The sequence below is a fragment of the Conger conger genome, chromosome 12, assembly GCF_963514075.1.
Source record: "Conger conger chromosome 12, fConCon1.1, whole genome shotgun sequence".
NCBI classification, from domain to species: Eukaryota; Metazoa; Chordata; class Actinopteri; order Anguilliformes; family Congridae; genus Conger; species Conger conger.
Genome location: NC_083771.1, coordinates 48,202,338 through 48,224,837, shown reverse-complemented (window position 1 = coordinate 48,224,837; position 22,500 = coordinate 48,202,338). Strand labels below are relative to the sequence as shown.

Genomic DNA, 22,500 nt, shown 5'->3' with positions numbered 1-22,500 from the left:
CCCTGCGACTCGGGATGAAAACCCAGCTCTGCTGACGCTCCTTCCCCCTCACTCTCAGGGCAATTCCAGGGGTCATTTAAAGTGGGAAACTGGGAACATTTTGAACCTGGGAGTGCTGATGGGGCCCGTGTCCCGGAGCGGCGGAGGGTCTACGTGCATCATTACCCCCGCCTCCTTCTGAGGGAACAGGGATTGCACGCCGATTTCACACAATTGATTCCAAACAGCTAATCGACCGGCTTAATATAAAAGCAATGGTGGATCAAAGGCTCGACCCACCCACCCTCACACACACACACACACACACACACACACACACACACACACACACACACACACACACACACACACACACACACACACACACACACACACACACACACACACACACACACACACACACACCTCACAGCTACCGTCAACATGAAAAGCACCAGAAAGCTGCTTCACACACTGAATGACCTTGGAAAGTTTGGAGACCTGAACTTGAGATGGATACGATGTGGGAAAACCGGAGAAGAACCCGCATGTGCTGGGGGGTGGGGGGTCGGTGGTAAGGGACTTTATTATCGATCACTGGCAGTGTAACAGAATCTAATTAAAGGGATTTGAGAGGCCCCTGGAAACACACACACACTCTCACACAGACGCACACACACACTCTCACACAGACACACTCTCACACTCTCTCACACACAGAGACACACACACTCTCTCACACGCACGCACGCACGCACGCACGCACGCACGCACGCACACACACACACTCTCTCTCTCACACACACAGACAGACAGACAGACAGACAGACACAGACACAGACACAGACACAGACACAGACACACTCACACACACACACACACACAGACGTACTTGTCGGGCAGGAGCTCGGTGATGCAGCTCTCCACAGAGACCGCGGGCTGTTTCTCGTGGATCACTCCGGTCCGCCGCAGGCTGTCGATCCGCTCCTGAGCCCCCTGTGGAGACACGCGAGATTACACACACCTGCACCCGTCTATACCACTCCTATCAGCCCCCTATATCAGCCTGCACCCGTCTATACCACTCCTATCAGCCCCCTATACCACCCTACACCCGTCTATACCACTCCTATCAGCCCCCTATATCAGCCTGCACCCGTCTATACCCTCATCTGAGCCCCCTGCGGAGACCCGCGAGATTACACACACCTGCACCCGTCTATACCCTCATCTGAGCCCCCTATACCACCCTACACCCGTCTATACCACTCCTATCAGCCCCCTATACCACTCCTATCAGCCCCCTATACCACCCTACACCCGTCTATACCACTCCTATCAGCCCCCTATACCACCCTGCTCCCGTCTATACCACTCCTATCAGCCCCCTATACCACCCTGCACCCATCTATACCACTCCTATCAGCCCCCTATACCACCCTGCACCCATCTATACCACTCCTATCAGCCCCCTATACCACCCTACACCCGTCTATACCCTCATATGAGCCCCCTATACCACCCTGCACCCGTCTATACCCTCATATGAGCCCCCTATACCACCCTGCACCCGTCTATACCCTCATATGAGCCCCCTATACCACCCTGCTCCCATCTATACCCTCATATGAGCCCCCTATACCACCCTGCTCCCGTCTATACCCTCATATGAGCCCCCTATACCACCCTGCACCCGTCTATACCCTCATATGAGCCCCCTATACCACCCTGCTCCCGTCTATACCCTCATATGAGCCCCCTATACCACCCTACACCCGTCTATACCCTCATATGAGCCCCCTGTGGAGAGGGCCAGGACATTAAGCACACCTGCCATCAGGGCCGCAGGTCTGAGCACAAGGTACATAAAGTGAAATGTGTTATTTGTGTAGATAACAACAGTTGCTTATATTTCTGTGCTGTAATGCAGTTAAATGCACATGGCTGAGTGAGTCATGGGGATCAGGTATGGCAGCGTTACCTGGTGGGAATGAAACCCTGCACACACAGGGCCCTCCAGGGACACACGCGAGACCCACTGCTTTGAACCAGGCACGCTAGCCCTGGAGCAGAGTGGTCTGAGGTCAGCACAGCGGTACTGAACGTCACGCAGCGGAATGCAGTTTAAAGGGGCTCGCAGACCCTTCCACAAACTGGGCAGAGCAGAGCCAGCCAGTTAGCGTCCAGGGACAGGGCTCGCGACGCTAATTCACAGCTAATTTATGCAGACCGTTAAAATCACACAGAACGAAGATTTATGTCGGAACGAAAGAGAGCGTTTCTGTAATGAGGCACGGAGGATCTGCTCTGCGCCTCTCTAACTGGACATCTGCTCTGAAGTATTTTTACAATAACACAAATGATTTTAAAGGAACATTTGGCCAGTATGTGTGGTGCTGGTATGGTAAATGAAGGGTATAAGGTAAATGTACTTTGCATACATACAGTGCAGTCCGTAAGTATTAGGACAATTACTGTGAATGCCTTGTAGAAATGACAGCTGTAATTCATACAAGGTTCACCCCATACGGACGTAAATACCCTCAAATTACAGCTGACAGTCCGCACTTTAAATTAATTTGGTCTCAACATCCATATGGAGTGAACTGTATTAAAGTTGTGTGACTGTCCAAATACTTACGGGCCTCACTGTATATGCAGGTATTCCGCAAAATGTGCTCAGACCTACCGTGCCCAACACCCTCATCATATCACAGTAATTCATGAATAAATCAGGAGTATTTCCACCGGAGTGGCCCTGCTGGTCAGAGCAGGGGTGATGTTCTCTGTGTTCTGGGCTTTTCTGGGCTTTTCTGGGCCTGAGGAGGTGACTAATGACTCCAGCACCAGCAGGACGACGCTGTGGCAGACCGTCAGCCGATAGAACGTCAGCGTCATGTGACAGGGGAGCGGGCGGGTGGGAACGCTCCGGGTCTAGCAGGATTAATCAAGGCGTGGTCCAGGGATGGCTCCAGCACTGTGTGTGTGTGTGTGGGGGGGGTTAACCGGGGGGGGGCACCTTTAGTCCAGCGGCGTAGCCCACGGGCTGGGGGGCGATGTTGGACTGCCCCGCCTCTCCCGTTACCATGGCGAGGCCGAACACTTCCTGGAAGGCGTCGCGGACGGCCGCCACCTTCACCTCCTTATCCGACGTGACAACGATGTCCAGATCCCCCCCGGACTCTGGGAGGACGGACAGACAGACAGACAGACAGACAAACAGACACACACACACACACACACACAGAGACACACACACACACACACACGCAGAGACACACACACAGACATGCACAGAGACACACACAGAGACACACACACACACACACAGACACGCACAGAGACACGCGCAGAGACACACACACAGAGACACACACACACACACACACACAGAGACACACACACACACACACAGACACGCACAGAGACACGCGCAGAGACACACACACAGAGACACACACACACACACAGACACGCACAGAGACACAGACAGAGACACAGACAGAGACACACAGAGATACACACACACACAGAGACACACACACACACACACACACACACACGCAGAGACACACACAGAGACACACACACAGACATGCACAGAGACACACACAGAGACACACACACACACAGAGACACACACAAAGACACACAGAGAGACACACACAGAGACACACACACAGATACACACACACACAGTCTGTGTTACAGTAACCTGTAAATCTGCCAGTTCCACTCCTTACCGTGCCCATTAACAGAAAACCTCTGTGACAGATTTTACTGCGTCTCTCCACAGTAACCCCCCCCCCCCCCCCGCCCCGTCTGGCCCCTCCAGCCTCCCATCGGACACAGACTGATGAGGGAGCCATTTTGTCCCCACAACCCACAACTCACCGCTCACATTTGCTGTCAACATTTCATACACAAAACCACCGCTTATCATATTACCCGGCTCTCTTATGAACCGGGTCGATAATACTGACAGACATTCCAGCCAAATGTTTTCTTCCCCCCCAGTTTAAAAACGCAGCACAAAGAATCATTAATAAATAATGAACCGTAAAAAACTGACATTGCTCATTAAAGCCATTACAGGCAGAGAACCTTCCCCTGCACGATCATTAGCAACATCTCACCATCAGTAATGTTTAATAAACACCGTTTAACACCCGGCTCTCACTGCAATACGCCGTTATGAACGTGATAACCTGCTCACTTTGTGTCTTGTATGCGGTATGTATTTGCCAATTCTGCCTCAGGTAAAAAAAAAAGAAAAAAAAAAGAAAAAAAAGAGGCAGAATTGGAAAAAAAAAACTCATTTGGAAAAATGAATGTATGGACATAAAACCAAGAGAAAGAATATGATGCTTCTTGCATAACAAGTAGTTTTCAGGAAGGCAGTTTCAACATACACAAGCCCACAGACTGTGCTTGGATTACAGGCTGTAAAATCCTGGATCAGCAGTCAGTAATTTAGGACCGAGGTCTGGTTTATGGGGACCTGGCTCAGGCTGAGTTCTGGTTTATGGGGACCTGGCTCAGGCTGAGTTCTGGTTTATGGGGACCTGGTTCAGGCTGAGTTCTGGTTTATGGGGACCTGGTTCAGGCTGAGTTCTGGTTTATGGGGACCTGGCTCAGGCTGAGTTCTGGTTTATGGGGACCTGGCTCAGGCTGAGTTCTGGTTTATGGGGACCTGGTTCAGGCTGAGTTCTGGTTTATGGGGACCTGGTTCAGGCTGAGTTCTGGTTTATGAGGACCTGGTTCAGGCTGAGTTCTGGTTTATGGGGACCTGGCTCAGGCTGAGTTCTGGTTTATGGGGACCTGGTTCAGGCTGAGTTCTGGTTTATGAGGACCTGGTTCAGGCTGAGTTCTGGTTTATGGGGACCTGGTTCAGGCTGAGTTCTGGTTTATGGGGACCTGGTTCAGGCTGAGTTCTGGGTTATGGGGAACTGGTTCAGGCTGAGTTCTGGTTTATGGGGACCTAGTTCAGGCTGAGTTCTGGTTTATGAGGACCTGGTTCAGGCTGAGTTCTGGTTTATGGGGAGCTGGTTCAGGCTGAGTTCTGGTTTATGGGGACCTGGTTCAGGCTGAGTTCTGGTTTATGGGGACCTGGTTCAGGCTGAGTTCTGGGTGATGGGGACCTGGTTCAGGCTGAGTTCTGGGTTATGGGGACCTAGTTCAGGCTGAGTTCTGGGTTATGGGGACCTAGTTCAGGCTGAGTTCTGGGTTATGGGGACCTGGTTCAGGCTGAGTTCTGGGTGATGGGGACCTGGTTCAGGCTGAGTTCTGGGTGATGGAGACCTGGTTCAGGCTGAGTTCTGGGTGATGGAGACCTGGTTCAGGCTGAGTTCTGGGTGATGGAGACCTGGTTCAGGCTGAGTTCTGGGTGATGGGGACCTGGTTCAGGCTGAGTTCTGGGTGATGGAGATCTGGTTGAGGCTGAGTTCTGGGTGATGGAGACCTGGTTCAGGCTGAGGTCTGGAGACCCGGTTTAGGTTTAAGCGGAGTGACTCACTGATGTAGGGGGCCATGCCGGGGTCCAGGGTGGTGATCATGGACTCTACGGAGTGCTTGGTCTTATCCAGAACCGTCTTCACCATGGGGTTCCCAGCCACGCCCTAACCCCGGAGACAAAGCAGGACGGAGAGCTCACATCCTGCAGCTGCTAGGTAACCACGGATACTAACATCCCATCATGAAAACACCCCCCTGCAAATGCACAAGCACACAGCACACAGATAAAACAAGGTATGGACACACACACACACACACACACACACACACACACACACAGACACACAGACACACACACACACACACACAAACAGCACACACACACAAGACAGCAGACACACACGCACATGCACATGCACACATAGAACACAGCACACACACACAAACACACAGCACACACAGCACACACAGCGCGAGCGCACACACACACACACACACACACACAGCGGATCCCTGCAGCATCAGGAGCACCCACCTTAAAGAAGCCCCACAGTCCCCCGCTGTTGGTTGCCATGGCGACGGGGGGATCCTCACGCTCCTCAGGGAAGGTGATGGGGGACCCCGTCCCGACCCCCAGCCCCCCCGACATCACGGGCTGCTGCACCATGGGGTTCGGCACCACCCCTACAGGACATACAGACACATTTACAGACTCAATCACACTAATAACCCCTACAGGACATACAGACACATTTACAGACTCAATCACACTAATAACCCCTACAGGACATACAGACACATTTACAGACACAATCACACTAATAACCCCTACAGGAAATACAGACACATTTACAGACACAATCACACTAATAACCCCTACAGGACATAGACACATTTACAGACACAATCACACTAATAACACCTACAGGAAATACAGACACATTTACAGACACAATCACACTAATAACCCCTACAGGAAATACAGACACATTTACAGACACAATCACACTAATAACCCCTACAGGACATACAGACACATTTACAGACACAATCACACTAATAACACCTACAGGAAATACAGACACATTTACAGACACAATCACACTAATAACCCCTACAGGACATACAGACACATTTACAGACACAATCACACTAATAACCCCTACAGGAAATACAGACACATTTACAGACACAATCACACTAATAACCCCTACAGGACATACAGACACATTTACAGAAACAATCACACTAATAACCCCTACAGGAAATACAGACACATTTACAGACACAATCACACTAATAACCCCTACAGGAGATACAGACACATTCACAGACACAATCAAACTAATAACCCCTACAGGAGATACAGACACATTTACAGACATAATCACAATCACTTACAGACACAATCACAATCATTCACAGACACAATCACACTAATAACCCAACAGGAGATAGACGCTCATTTACAGACACAATCACACTAATGATGAGTGTACGCATACACGCATGTCTCTGAGGTCAGAGAGGGTGGAGAGGAACCCCTAAGAAAGGCACTGCACAGCAGAGCCGGGGGTAATTAATCTGTTCAGCGTAGAGTCCACGTCAGCCGTTAGCACAGGTGTCTGCGCTCTGATGCCGGCCAGGTGAGATCACCTGCCTCACAGGTCGAGTGACATCACTGTCCCTGGAAGCCGAACCTCCAGCCGCCAGCGTCTGAAAGCAGCTCCCCCAACAAAGCCCCCCCCCGCTGACTGAGTCTACAGCCCAGAGAGCAACAGTGAGGCAAGCGGTTTATATCCATTCAGATCACCTCCCACGGCACAAAGAGATCCACCTACAACACAGCCGCTAGCACAGACACGCAGCTCTCAGGCGCTAGCACAGACACGCAGCTCTCAGGCGCTAGCACAGACACGCAGCTCTCAGGCGCTAGCACAGACACGCAGCTCTCAGGCGCTAGCACAGACACGAAGCTCTCAGGCGCTAGCACAGACACGCAGCTCTCAGGCGCTAGCACAGACACGCAGCACAGACACACAGCTCTCAGGCGCTAACACAGACACGCAGCACAGACAGGCAGCACAGACACGCAGCACAGACACGCAGCACAGACACGCAGCACAGACACGCAGCTCTCAGGCGCTAGCACAGACACGCAGCACAGATAGGCAGCACAGACAGGCAGCACAGATAGGCAGCACAGACAGGCAGCACAGACACGCAGCACAGACACGCAGCACAGACAGGCAGCACAGACACGCAGCACAGACACGCAGCTCTCAGGCGCTAACACAGACACGCAGCACAGACACGCAGCTCTCAGGCGCTAACACAGACACGCAGCACAGACAGGCAGCACAGACACGCAGCACAGATAGGCAGCACAGACAGGCAGCACAGACACGCAGCACAGACAGGCAGCACAGACACGCAGCACAGACAGGCAGCACAGACACGCAGCACAGACACGCAGCACAGACACGGTCACACTGCGGTCGACGGCGTGGCAGGGTGACTTTGAGTCGGACAGCGCGAGTCTGACCGAACGCCACCTGATCACACGGCGTCCCGGCCGTGAATCACCGTCCGGCCGCAAACAGGGTGAATTATGGGTACGAAGCACGCGGCGCCTCACACGCCCGACCCCTGTCCTCCCGCTATTCACATCCCGTCTTAAATCACCGCTTCCTGGATTCTCATCGCCTTCAAACGCCGCACGCGCGTGTGTGAGGAGCCTCTGTCTGCACCTCACTTCCTGACGGAGGCGTGATGGACTAGTGCCGTGAGCCGCAGGGCGCTGCGTGTGTGAGGTACGCCGGAGTGTGTAAGTGTAAGTGCCGACAGACTGTTTGTCTGGTATTTAATAAGCCGAATGTCCTCACAGACAGAGAGTGCAGTGCAGCCACTGCTTTAAGAGTCCCATGTGTCCAATCCCAGAGAGGTTTAATTCAATCTTACAGACACACACACACACACACACACACACACACACACACACACACACACAGACACACACAGGCAGACAGACACAGGCAGACACGCCGACACACGCACACACACCCACACTCACACACACACACGCACACACAGACACACACACACAGACAGACAGACAGACACAGGCAGACACGCCGACACACGCACACACACCCACACTCACACTTTTCAGATGCAATTAGAGCCCTCTGGCTATGCATGCAAATATGCACATGTAGGCCTATTTTTATCTGTATGTGCGTGCAGGTGCGAGAGTGTGTGTTTGTGTGTGTGTGAGTGCGTGCATGTGCGAGAGTGTGTGTGTGTGTGTGTGTGTGTGCGAGAGTGTGTGTGTGTGTGTGTGTGAGTGTGTGTGTGTGTGTGTGTGTGTGTGCGAGAGTGTGTGTGTGTGTGTGTGTGTGTGTATGTGTGTGTGTGTGTGTGTGTTCTGTGTTCTGTGTGTGAGCCCCAGGTTCAGGCAGTCAGGAGTTAATCTCTGACCGTACGGCACGGCTGAACATCCCTCATCCTGAACAGTAAATTAAAACGCTGCCACGGTGCTTCAGGAACGCTCCTGATCACAGCTCTGAAAGAGCAGCCAATCAGCACCGACCCTCACAGCAGCCAATCAGCACAGACCCTCACAGCAGCCAATCAGCACAGACCGTCCAACACGTGAACACATTTTCACTTCCATCCAACAGTGAAAATAACACCACACGTTACGTGCGAGCCACCATTACTGCATACTATTACCATATTATTACTGCGGCACAAAACAATTAGCCACCTTCATGATGTCGGTAACACTTTACCGGAACCCCTCGCTATCAGGCTGACATAACACTGTCATACACATGACATAACGGCTGCCACAGGACTGCACAACGGATGATGTCAGATTACATAAAGCTGTCATACTTTTATCAGTAAAGGCCCTGACAGACGTTACGATCATAAAATTCAGAGATAAAAGTATGACAGTTTTATGTTGGATTTGGTCCCCACCTGAAAAGAATAATCGGAAGCCCGCAGGTCGTATAATGCAAGCGTGCCTCTAGAGCGGGGCAGTAGGGCAGTACCTGGGGTATAATAATGAGACGTGTCCTCAGGGCAGTACCTGGGGCAGTACCCGGGGTGTAATAATGAGTCCTCGAGGCAGTACCTGGGGCAGTACCTGGGGTATAATAATTAAATGTGTCCTCAGGGCAGTACCTGGGGCAGTACCTGGGGCAGTACCCGGGGTGTAATAATGAGTCCTCGGGGCAGTACCTGGCACCGGGGGGGCGCTGGAGAAGCTGGGCATCAGGGGGGTCTGTGGGGCACGCCCGGCGTGCCCGCGCGTGATGTCATAGCTCGCCATGGTGAAGCCGGAGGTGGGCGGGCCCGTGGGGGGGGCCGACATGACGGGCGGGGGAGGGGGGGCGGTGGAGGTGCTGAGGGGGGGGGGCAGGGGGGAAGCCCCCCGCCATGGGGCTGGAGGAGGGGGGAGGGGCTACGGACATGGGGGGTGGGGCTACGGACATGGGGGGAGGGGCCACATACATGGGGGGTGGGGCCACGGACATAGGGGGAGGGGCTATGCCCATAGGGGGCGGGGACTGGAACAGAGGGGGGGCGGAGGAGCGAATCGGGGGGGCGGAAGCCGGCGGGGGGGCGGGGGCGGGCGAGGAGAACACCCCCGGGTTGAAGGGTGAGATTCCCGTGGTGCTGGGGTGGGAGAGCGGACTCGTCAGGCCTGCAGGAGGAAGAGGAGAGAAGCCACAGTTAGCCACGGAGCAGGGCAGCACAGGGTATCACAGGGGGAGGGCAGCACAGGGTATCACAGGGGGAGGGCAGCACAGGGTATCACAGGGGCAGGGCAGCACAGGGTATCACAGGGGGAGGGCAGCACAGGGTATCACAGGGGGAGGGCAGCACAGGGTATCACAGGGGGAGGGCAGCACAGGGTATCACAGGGGCAGGGCAGCACAGGGTATCACAGGGGGAGGGCAGCACAGGGTATCACAGGGGGAGGGCAGCACAGGGTATCACAGGGGGAGGGCAGCACAGGGTATCACAGGGGGAGGGCAGCACAGGGTATCACAGGGGCAGGGCAGCACAGGGTATCACAGGGGGAGGGCAGCACAGGGTATCACAGGGGGAGGGCAGCACAGGGTATCACAGGGGCAGGGCAGCACAGGGTATCACAGGGGGAGGGCAGCACAGGGTATCACAGGGGCAGCCTGGAGCCTAGTGGCTATGGTACATCACTGGGAAGGCTGGTAGCCACGATGAGATCTGCAGAGCACTTGGGCCCTAGGAGCAAGGCCCTTAACCCCAGATTGCTCCAGGGGGGATTGTCCCCTGCTTAGTCTAATCAACAGCAAGTCACTTTGGATACGAGCATCAGCTTAAATAACAATAACAAATTATTGTTATTTAAGTTATTCAGCAACTCAACAGGATTTCGGTCCTTGAGGTTAGTACATGGGGAAGGGCAGCGAACGGTAAACAAGGTCCTGCAGCTGCCATTTGACTGAACACACAAACCACATGACCACACGGGAGCTGCGCAACCTTCCTGCTGATTGGCCGTCTTATCAGCACCCAATGGGTATCAGCGATGCGTTATCCGGGAAGCGTTTCCCATGGCCTCTGACGGTTGGTTGTTTAACAACCGTATCAGGCAGGATTAAAGAACAGACAAAAGCCTACACATGCCCCATATATCATATTATATGCCGTGCAGTCCTACTACAAAGATAAAAAACATCACACAAACGGCTTGTGGCAGATAGCGTTATTGTTATAGTGCCAGAATACAGATTAACGCGCATCTCCTTCTCAGGAGAATGTCAGAATGATAAAAAAAGAACCGCGAGCACTCGGGAGTCATTTAACGAGGACGCCCGCGGAGGACGGAGCGCTCCTGCGATACCCAGCATGCACAGCAGCCCGACTGCGGAGAGCTTCTTCTTCTGTAGTCCCGTCTCAGAGGAGCGCGGGGCGGGCGGAGGCAGAGCGTGACGGAACAGAGGAGTCTTCGTGCGACAGGGAGACGCGTTGACGGGGGAGGGCTTTTAGGTGTCGATGTGGTTCCTCTCTGCGCTCACAAAGAGCGTCGTGTGGAAATACAGTTTAATGATATATTATATATATTATATATGTCCACAGAACACGAGCCGCCTTGATGGGAGGGTCGGTCTCGTCTCACAGCTGACTAACATCATCAACATGATACAGGACCGCCACAGTGCCCACCCTGTGGAAAACATCCACCATCATACCACAATCTAATCTAAGCTAATCTCATCTAAACCTAAGAAACACACAGTTAAAAGACAATACGTATAATGATACAAAAGAAAGTACAAAGAAAAAGAACTTCCATCTAAACATTAAAAACGAGAGTCGGGTCAGGGAGAATATGGTCATTTTCAAAGGCTTCATGATTTAAAACGTTTAAAAATTATGTTACTACAATGCAGGCCACGTATGAGCTCCCTGAAACTGCCCAGGGTCAGGAGAGGACCCAGCTTTAGGATCCCAGAGTCCCGGGAGGACCCAGCTTTAGGATCCCAGAGTCAGGAGAGGACCCAGCTTTAGGATCCCAGAGTCAGGAGAGGACCCAGCTTTAGGATCCCAGAGTCCCGAGAGGACCCAGCTTTAGGATCCCAGGGTCCCGAGAGGACCCAGCTTTAGGATCCCAGAGTCAGGAGAGGATCCAGCTTTAGGATCCCAGAGTCAGGAGAGGATCCAGCTTTAGGATCCCAGAGTCAGGAGAGGATCCAGCTTTAGGATCCCAGAGTCCCGGGAGGACCCAGCTTTAGGATCCCAGAGTCCCGAGAGGACCCAGCTTTAGGATCCCAGAGTCCCGAGAGGACCCAGCTTTAGGATCCCAGAGTCCCGGGAGGACCCAGCTTTAGGATCCCAGAGTCATGAGAGGACCCAGCTTTAGGATCCCAGGGTCCCGAGAGGACCCAGCTTTAGGATCCCAGAGTCAGGAGAGGATCCAGCTTTAGGATCCCAGAGTCAGGAGAGGATCCAGCTTTAGGATCCCAGAGTCAGGAGAGGATCCAGCTTTAGGATCCCAGAGTCCCGGGAGGACCCAGCTTTAGGATCCCAGAGTCCCGAGAGGACCCAGCTTTAGGATCCCAGAGTCCCGAGAGGACCCAGCTTTAGGATCCCAGAGTCCCGGGAGGACCCAGCTTTAGGATCCCAGAGTCAGGAGAGGACCCAGCTTTAGGATCCCAGAGTCAGGAGAGGACCCAGCTTTAGGAGAACACCACTGCTGGAGGCTGGAGCGCCGTGTCTAAACGCAGCCCTTCCCAGCTCCTGAGAGCGAGCGTGATGAGATCCAGCTCTCCACGTGAGTAACGGGGTGAGAGAGGGAGGTAATCTACGGAGAAGCTCTTTGTAAACAGACAGGAGCCGTTGTGTGCCCGTTGCTGAACCACAGCAGCGTATCTGATGGCCGACAGGGCCAAGTGGGGAACTGAGGACGCTGGGTACCCCCCCCACCACCGCCCCCACCCCCATTCCCTCTTCCAGCATCGACAATCACTCGGTAACTTACACTACATAACAGTACAGTTACACTACATAACAGCACAGTTCTTTAGCAACTTACAGTTGATTAGACTACGCAGGGGACAACCCCCCCCGGAGCAATGTGGGGTTAAAGGCTTTGCTCAAGGGGTGTCTCAGTGGCGCAGCCTGTAGAGCACTGACCACATGCTCATTGCGAGCTGCGACATCGGCAGTTTGAATCCGACCGTCCGACATTTGTCGCATGTCTTCCCCTCTCTCACGCTCCCATTCTTCCTGTCTCTCTATACTGTATACTGTCCAATAAAGCTGAAAAAAGCCAAAAAAATATATATATCTTAAAAAAAAAAAAAAAGGCTTTGCTCAAGGGCCCAACAGCACCACCATAATAACTAATGTAATGTAATGGATGATTCTTCAAGAGCAGGTGAGGCTTAGCTCAGTCCTCTGGGACTAATTGTGTGGCAGGAGGTCAAGGGTGAAGGGTCAAGGTTCACAGGTTTCTGCGCTCACTGAGTGAGCACCCAGGAGCCACAAGGCATCAGGCGAGACTGATAGCATGCGATGTTGATGAACTACAGAGACAGGACCTCACAGATGAGATGCATCAAGGCCTGAGATGGTATTTATGCCAGGATAGCGTGTTGAAGGTCGCTGGACCGCAGACTTGTTTTGTTCCAGTGATCTTCCCTCTGGGCCGGCGTGACATTCAATAAACTTTTTACTTTTCTCGAGTAGCGCGTTTGTAGACGTGGGCGAGTTCAGGCATCGCCCTGTCAGTGACTCTGTGGAGAGAGACCGGGGGCTTTTGGGCGAGTTCCTGCATCGCCCTGTCAGTGACTCTGCGGAGAGAGACCGGGTCCTCACGGCACACGGTTTCCTTAGTGACGGATTACGAGCAGGAAGAGAGGCGCGGTAAGGTCCCAGATGCTCACTAACACAGGAGCCCTACACGGGTACCTCTACACCCACCACACCAGTGTCCCAAACCTTCCAGCACCTCCAGCTGGTCCAAGTAGCTCAAGCCCAATCAAGCCCCTGAACCATCTGGGCCACAGATACTCCATTCGGTTTTACTTGTACAGCACATTTAACAGAACACTGTCACAAAGACACTTAGCAGAGTAGCAAAAGGGCAAACAGCAGACCTGATCACACAAGTCACCGTGTATGTGAGGTAAAAGAGAATCACGCCCTAGTCGGAAGAGAGACCGCTAAACTGTGGCCATAAAAAAAACTCCCCGATGGGAAGAAATCTCAAGAGGAACCCGAGAATACAGGGGGGAGCCCATCCTACGCTGGCCGGCACGGTGTAATGGTAGAAAGAAGACATATAAATAACCTCATCTTATCTAAAACAAACTGGACTGGGTGTGCCATCAACGCAGGTCCTTCATGAATCAGGATGGGGTGATTACAGTCACTTTCTCAACCCATGTTCCTGAATTACCAAAATCCTGTCAAATTTCTGATTAAATTCTCTAAAATGTCCTTCGTGAGCAGTGAGCGCAATCAGTTGCGCAGCGTGGAGCAGCACTCACGGCACACTGCTGAGTATGCATGGGTAAAATATACTTTTCCAAATCCTGCCCTCAGACACAATCCCTCAAAACGCCTCACACTGAACAACCTGCTGCCGCATATTAACAGTACAGAGCCGAAAAAACACGAGTCAAACCAAACATCGCCCCAGGAGAGGCCTGGGAGCAAATCCCCAAACAACACGGGTGAACCTGCACATCAATCAGCAGGAGATACGAGCACCATCTACAGGGCTAACACTCGATTGATTGGCCACCTGCCCAGGGTGTATACCTGCCTCTCACCCCAATGCATGCTGGGATAGGCTCCAGCAGCCCCCCCCACCCCCCAAAGATAATGGATGGACAATGGAATTAGATAATGGATGAATAAAGTAATTAGACAACGGATGGATAATGGATTTAGACAACGAGTGGATTCATGAATGGAAGCTCCCACTTCCTGTTTCCTTCCCAGTGATCACCGAAGGAACAGTGGGATCTACAGACGTTCGGGGCGTTATGTTGCATCAATATACAGCTTCTGGGGGCTCAAACCAGCAAGAATGTTGAAAGGTGTTATTCTATCAATGAATACCCAGAGAGGTTATTACTAAAGGTTTTAAGATGAAGAAAAAGAAGGCAACATTTTATTTGAAGGCAGTATCCATAATGCGTAAATACATAAACACGGCATAACACCGGACATAAACATTCATAAATGTCTGTTCCACTCGGTGTCAAATGTCATAAAGGGTCATTAAGTCACTGACATTGAAAGTGACATAATGACCCTTCAGGAAAATTGACAGCAAGTGGAACAGACCATTGCATATGAATGGTCATGCATGGTTATATCAGGTCATGCAGTGTTTATGTAGACATGATGTTAGCACAGGGGTCCCCAACCCTGGTCCTGGAGAGCTTCTGGGTCTGCTGGTTTCTGTTTTCACCTTAAAATCAGCACCCTGCTGAGACCCAGGTAACCAGGTGAGGGGAGTTAATTAATCAATTATAGCAACTGATTACAGTCAAGAGCAGAGTAACAAACGAAAACCAGCAGACCCCGTAGCTCCACTGTGTTAGCATGATGCATACAGCCTTCAAATGAAGAGCTACCAAAAAGAAAGAGTGTGAAAAGTGTGGGTACCTGACAGACCCAGGGAGCGGCCTTACCTATGGAGAGGGGCGGGGGGGTGACGGACGCAGCCACGCTCGGGGGGGGCGTGGGGGTGGTGGGGGGAGTGTTCTCGATCCCGCTCTCTTCCATCATCTTCCCGCACCTGAGTGGTTTAAACCAGAAACTGTCAGCCACTTTTAACAGAGCGGATCGCATGCAACTGTGCGGCTTGCATTAACAGAGCACTCACCAGGCCAGCCCACTCAACTAATATGGGAGCTCTGTTTGCAAACCAAACCCAGGTAACACCAGGTAACACCAGGTAACACCAGGTAACACCAGGTAACACCAGGTAACACCATCCCAACTGTCAAGCACAGATGTAGCAGCATCTGTCTGTGAGCTACCATCTACCGTACTGTAGGTTTTCACTCTAACCCAAACAAAGCACACCTCATTCAGCAACTAGAGCAGGGCTGCCCAACCCTGTTCCTGGAGATGTTCCATCCTGTAGGTTTTCACTCTAACCCAAACAAAGCACACCTCATTCAGCAACTAGAGCAGGGCTGCCCAACCCTGTTCCTGGACATTTACTTTCACTCCAACCCTCACAAAGCAAACCCAATTCATCAGCTAGAGATCTCATTGACCAGCTAATTAATAGAATCAGATGCACCAAATTAGGGTTGAAATGAAAACCTACATGCTGCAGGCACAGTGAGATTACCGTGTTGTTGACCCATGTGCAACTCCAGGACACCGCTGTTTGTGTGTGACACTGGGTACCCCACATATTAGCACTATTTATTTACATATACTTTATTGAATGTCCAAACCTATTTTGTCTTAAATGCAATCACATCAACGTTAAAAAAATAATAATAATAAAAAAGAGAAATAAATAACAGCCAGTTTCCAGGGAAATTAAACCCGAACGTAGAGAGAAGACTACAACTACAACACTGCCTGCAAGTAAAGTCAGAATATGGCGTGCAAAGCTCTTTGGCGCATATAATTCTTTAATAATGTTATTGTTTGGACACTCAAATGGACACATTTTCATAAACCTTTGAAGCCAGTCGCGTTAACATACGCTGTGCGGTCGCTGTCGGTACAGACGAAGACAACTGCGTAAGCGAGTTAATGCCACGTCCCAGCTGCCCGTACAAACGACTGTCACACCGCCCGTCACGTCAAACAAGCGACGCTCTCAGGTCTAATCAAATAATTAACACCGTTTAGTTAAGTACCACTATCAAGCTAACATTTTTTGTCTTGCCAACGAGTTGACCTGGGAGTCGAGAGGCAATCGTGTAAGCACATTTAAATTATCAATGCTAGCTCGCTAACATTAGTTGGCGAGCTGCGTGCTGTTGCTGTTTTGCTAGATAATGTGAGCTAGCAACTCTCGACAACGCATAACACGTGAGACCGAGATTGTTGGCCAGCTGCTAATTGCATAAAACCCATTAGTTATCAAGCTAGCTAGCTATTTAGTAAGTGCTAACTGGTACACACATTGCTAATAGTCTTGCTAGCTCAGTGCATAGCATCCAAACGGCCGAGCATGACTATTTTAACCTGGTTGAGCGTAGCTAATCTTGCTAAGTTCGGCAACCGGGCGCCCGGTTTGTTTAGCCTGGAACCGGGTACCTGGTTTGTTTAGCCTGAAAACGGGGACCCGGTTTGTACCTGTTTGACGCTTCCGGAGAAAGCTCGAAGTGCCGCAGAAAACCAGACTTTGCACAGGGAACCCCCAAGCACTGGCCCAGTCGAAAATGGCCGCGTACTGGTGACGTCACGAATTGCCACGTCGTTCCTGTGACGGGGCCGGCTCGTGCAGGGCTACCCTGGTCGGGGGGAAGAACTGGCACCACCTGGTTTACAGTGGGATCTTCGACTTGTATCAAAGAAAACACGATGTATACTGTCAAAGCCAATGTTTTGCAATATAGCATACATCATACTAGAATAATTGCATGAACCCATATCAACCCATATATTACATTACATTACATTATTGGCATTTGGCAGACGCTCTTATCCAGAGCGACGTACATCAAAGTGCATACCCATAACCAGGGATAAGTTCGCTGAAAGACCCCAGAGGGAAGTACAATTTCAACTGCTACCTGTACAACAAAGATAAGGACGAGGGCCTTTTTTAATTTTTTTTTTTTTTTTTTGTTTGAGAACAAACAAACAAACAAACAGAGCAAAAGTGACGTGAAGAGTGTCTTGGGATCCTACAGCACAGTATCCCCATCACTGCAATGGGGCATTGGGGTTTATTTGACCGATGGGAAGAAAAAGTGTTTTACATAATTCTATATCTGATTGGTACATGGTCAATAAGCATGTAGTAAAATATAACAAACTAAATGATTGGTAATGTTTTATCACGCAGCATGCATACTCGATGAGCACAGAGAGAGAGAGAGAGGAGAGAGGGGGGGGTCTTGTTTGGAAAGCTTGGAATTTATTGCTCTACCTGTTCCTTGAGAGGTCTAACAGGAGGCTTGAAAATCATAAGAATTTAGTGTGGTCACACAAGTTTCACAAATAATACTCTTCCCTTTATTGCCAAAGAGCAACATTACTTTGCATCATATTACCATCCTCATAGTGGGTGGTGGTCTGTGGTGCTGATATTGTTCATCTATAGGATTATTATATAGCAATAATTGTAACACCATAGGTCTGTCTTGGAGATATGGGTTTGACATCCATGTTGAGAACTCTATGGAGGTGTGTGTGTTTCTGTGTGTGTGTAAGTCTGCGTGTGCACATCTGTGTGTGTGTGTGTGTGTATGTGTGTGTTATTATTTGTAAGGGGGAAGAATAAGGCGGACCAAGCACTGACCCCTGGGGAACGCCTGCTGAGAGAGCCTGAAAAGTCACAGTAGGCACTTCACACCACTGTGAGCATCAGAATCCAGGGGTCACAGGTCACCGCGTGGAGTTGTGCTGGGACTGCAGCAGAGGGAGATATTGTTCATCTATAGGATTATTATATAGCAATAATTGTAACACCATAGGTCTGTCACCATAGGACTGCAGCAGAGGGAAGGTGCACCGCTCTAAACAGAGAGTGCACAAAGGCCCACGGCTGTTGTGTTTTATTTGCCCGTGCTCTGGTTGATGGCTTCATTAAAGCTCCGGCCAGCTTCTGCCAGGCCCACAGCCTCATTTGGCGTCACATGAAGCCAGCTTGTGTTTTTATTCAACTTTTCTATGGCCACAGCAATAAATACAAGTTTTCACCACCATGGAAGCGCCTATATAACTGGGCATTGTGCAGTTTGTGACCTGTAGCCACTGTTGCCAAGGAACTTGTAAAAGTGACTGACTACGTGTCTATAACTAGTGTTCAACAAGGAGGCAAACAAAAGAAAATATACTTTTACACATGCGAGCTGACTACCTGCAGAAGCTGACTCTGAATATATGGTAAAACAGTGAATGGACCGCATTTATATGGCCAAAAAAAACCTGACGTGTTTGTCGTCATTTTGGAAACTGTGTCTACTCCGGAAGTGCCCGAGATTCCAACACAGAATGACAAAATTTATACTGTCATTCAATAGGACATTTTGCACTTGGAAATCGGAAACTGCTGACTTGCGAGAAGTCATGTCCTGAGCGCATCCCCGGGCCCCATAGCCATGGGACTTGCAGGTTTGTGTCACGGACGCGTTCAGGGGTGTGTGGTCTCCTCTGAAAAGGGCCAGATGTGACTGAAATTTAGAGAAAACCACTAAAACGAGGACCTTTATCCTTCAGCTTAATTAGGTCTCACCTGTCACCTGACTCTTAACCTGGGCCTTGATCTTTTCAGCTGTTTGTTTTGAAACAAAGAACATCATTGCTGACATTTCATTATCCTAACCCGCTTATCCTGAACAGGGTCGCAGGGGGGCTGGAGCCTATCCCAGCATACATTGGGCGAAAGGCAGGAATACACCCTGGACAGGTCGCCAGTCCATCGCAGGTCACATACACCATTCACTCACACACCCACACCCACGGGCAATTTAGACTCTCCAATCAGCCTAACCTGCATGTCTTTGGACTGTGGGAGGAAACCGGAGTACCGGAGGAAACATGCAAACTCCGCACAGAGAGGCCCCGGCTGACTGGGATTTGAACCCAGGACCTCCTTGCTGTGAGGCGGCAGTGCTACCCACTGCACCATCCGTGCTGCCGCTTTTGTGTCTCTCCATTTTATTCATGAGAAATCTGAGTGTTTAAACTCAGCTCAGTGCTCCCTCTAATGCATCAGGCATGTCTGCCCCTCTTAAGGCTCGAATAGATCAAGAGAAAACGACCAGGTAAACACGTGGAGCCTGGACTGGCAGGAGTTTTGAGGAAAACAAACAGTTTGGTCTCGTGCTGCATGTTCTGCACGTTCCACACGCACGCACACACGCGAGAGGGGAACGGAATTAAGACTACAAAACAGTCAGATTGATTTTCTGGATTAATTGCCGGGTGCTTCAGTTGCTGAATTGCTAACGCACACACAAATAAAAATTCAATTACCATAAATTCCATCATTTTCTTCATGGCCATTGGACTCTTGATTCTCATGTGTGGCTGTGTGTGTGTTTTGGACAACTTCTATATCCATCTGCTAATGTTTGCTAATGTTTGTCCCCAAACCAAACTTGACAAATCAAATGTTTAGCTCGAGCAGTGTTTTGTCTTCTGATTTAATGTTATTTGTGTGACTGGCCCAATACTTTTGCATTTAACTATATTCAATATACTTAATAAAAGCTATATTCATCTGTATTCTAGTTATCTATTAATATAGTTCATTAAATATAGCTTCTTCCCTTCTATTACTCTGTAAAGCGTCTTTGCGAGTCTTCTGTGAAAAGCGCTTTTCAGATAAAATGGAATTGAATATACAGTATATATTCAGGGATATAAAAGAGAGCTGTATTGGCAGAGAGAGATTGTCTCTCAGCCTGGATTTCCAGCCCTCAAGATGTCTAGATTCCGCAGTTTGCTCACTGGGGTATGTAGTATACATTATTTTTTCCATCTTTCAAGGAACAAATTAAAGCTCAAAACTGAAAATATTATTTCATTAAGCGATATGAAGAAGGCTGTGCACAGTAACATTTATTATATTTACCAGGTAGCAATCACCAGCTTTTAATTAAGTTAGTCATTAAATTACAATACTTCCTAGATTAATTATATTCTACAAACTATTTCTGTTTAATCAAATAAACCCCCCTCCTATTTTGGAATATTTTTAATTAGCTGGTAGATTAATTGGCATCAGGAATAGTTGTTGCCCATTTATTTCCACTTGCTCATTGCTCACCTGTGCCCTGTTTCACAAATTAGGGTTACTGAGTTAGCTGGATAACTGCACTGAGTAAAACCCACAAAGCAGGATTACTGAGTTAGCTGGATAACTGCACTGAGTGAAACCCACAAAGCAGGATTACTGAGTTAGCTGGATAACTGCACTGAGTAAAACCCACAGAGCATGATTACTGAGTTAGCTGGATAACTGGACTGAGTGAAACCCACAGAGCAGGATTACTGAGTTAGCTGGATAACTGCACTGAGTAAAACCCACAGAGCATGATTACTGAGTTAGCTGGATAACTGCACTGAGTGAAACCCACAAAGCAGGATTACTGAGTTAGCTGGATAACTGCACTGAGTGAAACCCACAGAGCAGGATTACTGAGTTAGCTGGATAACTGCACTGAGTAAAACCCACAAAGCAGGATTATTGAGTTAGCTGGATAACTGCCCTGAGTAAAACCCACAGAGCAGGATGACTGAGTTAGCTGGATAACTGCACTGAGTGAAACCCACAGAGCAGGATTACTGAGTTAGCTGGATAACTGCACTGAGTGAAACCCACAAAGCAGGATTACTGAGTTAGCTGGTTAACTGCACTGAGTGAAACCCTTAAAACAGGATTACTGAGTTAGCCAGGTAACTGCACTAAAGCAAGAAAAAGGTTAATCTGGCAACAAGATGGAAAAAGAAAGCAAGAAATCACAAAAACAACAAAACCAGGCAATACAATACCCTGGTTATGGGTATGCACTTTGTTGTACGTCGCTGTGGATAAGAGCGTCTGCCAAATGCCATTAATGTAATGTGGTGTTTTCTCTCCCCTCAAAGACTGAAAACCAGCCCTTTTTATGAGACCCAATAGTTTGTTAACTGGCCACAGCCACAGTGATTACAATTAATCACTTACCTGAGAGTATGACTAATGCTGCCCCCTGGTGGACAACACCCAAACTCCCATCCTGGTGCCGCAGTATGAAGATTAAATAAAAATAAAATCTAAATGGTGGAAGTGTGGACTGTTGTATGAAGGAGAACAGAGGTTTCAACCACAGAATAAAGGTGAATCTGAGCAATAAACTCCAAGCTTTCTGAACAAGACCTCAAATTCTCTCTCCATCTCCATCTCTCTCAAGTCAAGTCAAGTCAAGAAGCTTTATTGGCATGACTCAAAATCAAAATTGTTCACTTGAACTCGCCAGAAAGTGTTTTGACCAGCATATCCTGCAGAAAAAAAAAAACAGCTCAAGCTAGGTTTTGAAACAGCTGGTAGCTGGTTCACCAGTAGTTCAGACCAGCTCCCAGCTCAACATGGTTTGACCAGCTGAATCTATGTTTCGAAACTGCTGGCAGCTGGTCAACCAGACAAGCTGCCTGTACTATCTGGTTGACCAGCTCATACCCAGCTAGACCAAATGTCTGAAGACATTTCCTTCTTTAGACATTCATGTCAGATGTAATATATCACAGGCTGTGTGCTGGAACAGCATGACATCGCTGTGATTGATGGGTTAGGTCTCTCTGTCCTGTCCCGGGCCCTCCCGATGGGAGTTTGTGCTCGAGAAGTTTCCGGTTTAACTGTCCGTGGCC

General features: G+C 49.9%; 1 protein-coding gene across 1 annotated transcript in view; it reads right to left on the bottom strand.

Annotated features, from left to right (window-relative positions):
• Positions 1-15,745, bottom strand: part of prrc1 (proline-rich coiled-coil 1) — a 26,427-nt gene extending 10,682 nt beyond the window's left edge. Inside the window, 8 exon segments of the mRNA XM_061263813.1 lie at positions 872-975; positions 2,999-3,162; positions 5,495-5,597; positions 5,969-6,117; positions 9,685-9,879; positions 9,882-9,928; positions 10,021-10,150; positions 15,639-15,745. Coding sequence (XP_061119797.1) covers positions 872-975; positions 2,999-3,162; positions 5,495-5,597; positions 5,969-6,117; positions 9,685-9,879; positions 9,882-9,928; positions 10,021-10,150; positions 15,639-15,735 — 989 coding nt within the window. The 5' untranslated portion in view covers positions 15,736-15,745.
• Positions 15,746-22,500: the final 6,755 nt, after the last annotated feature.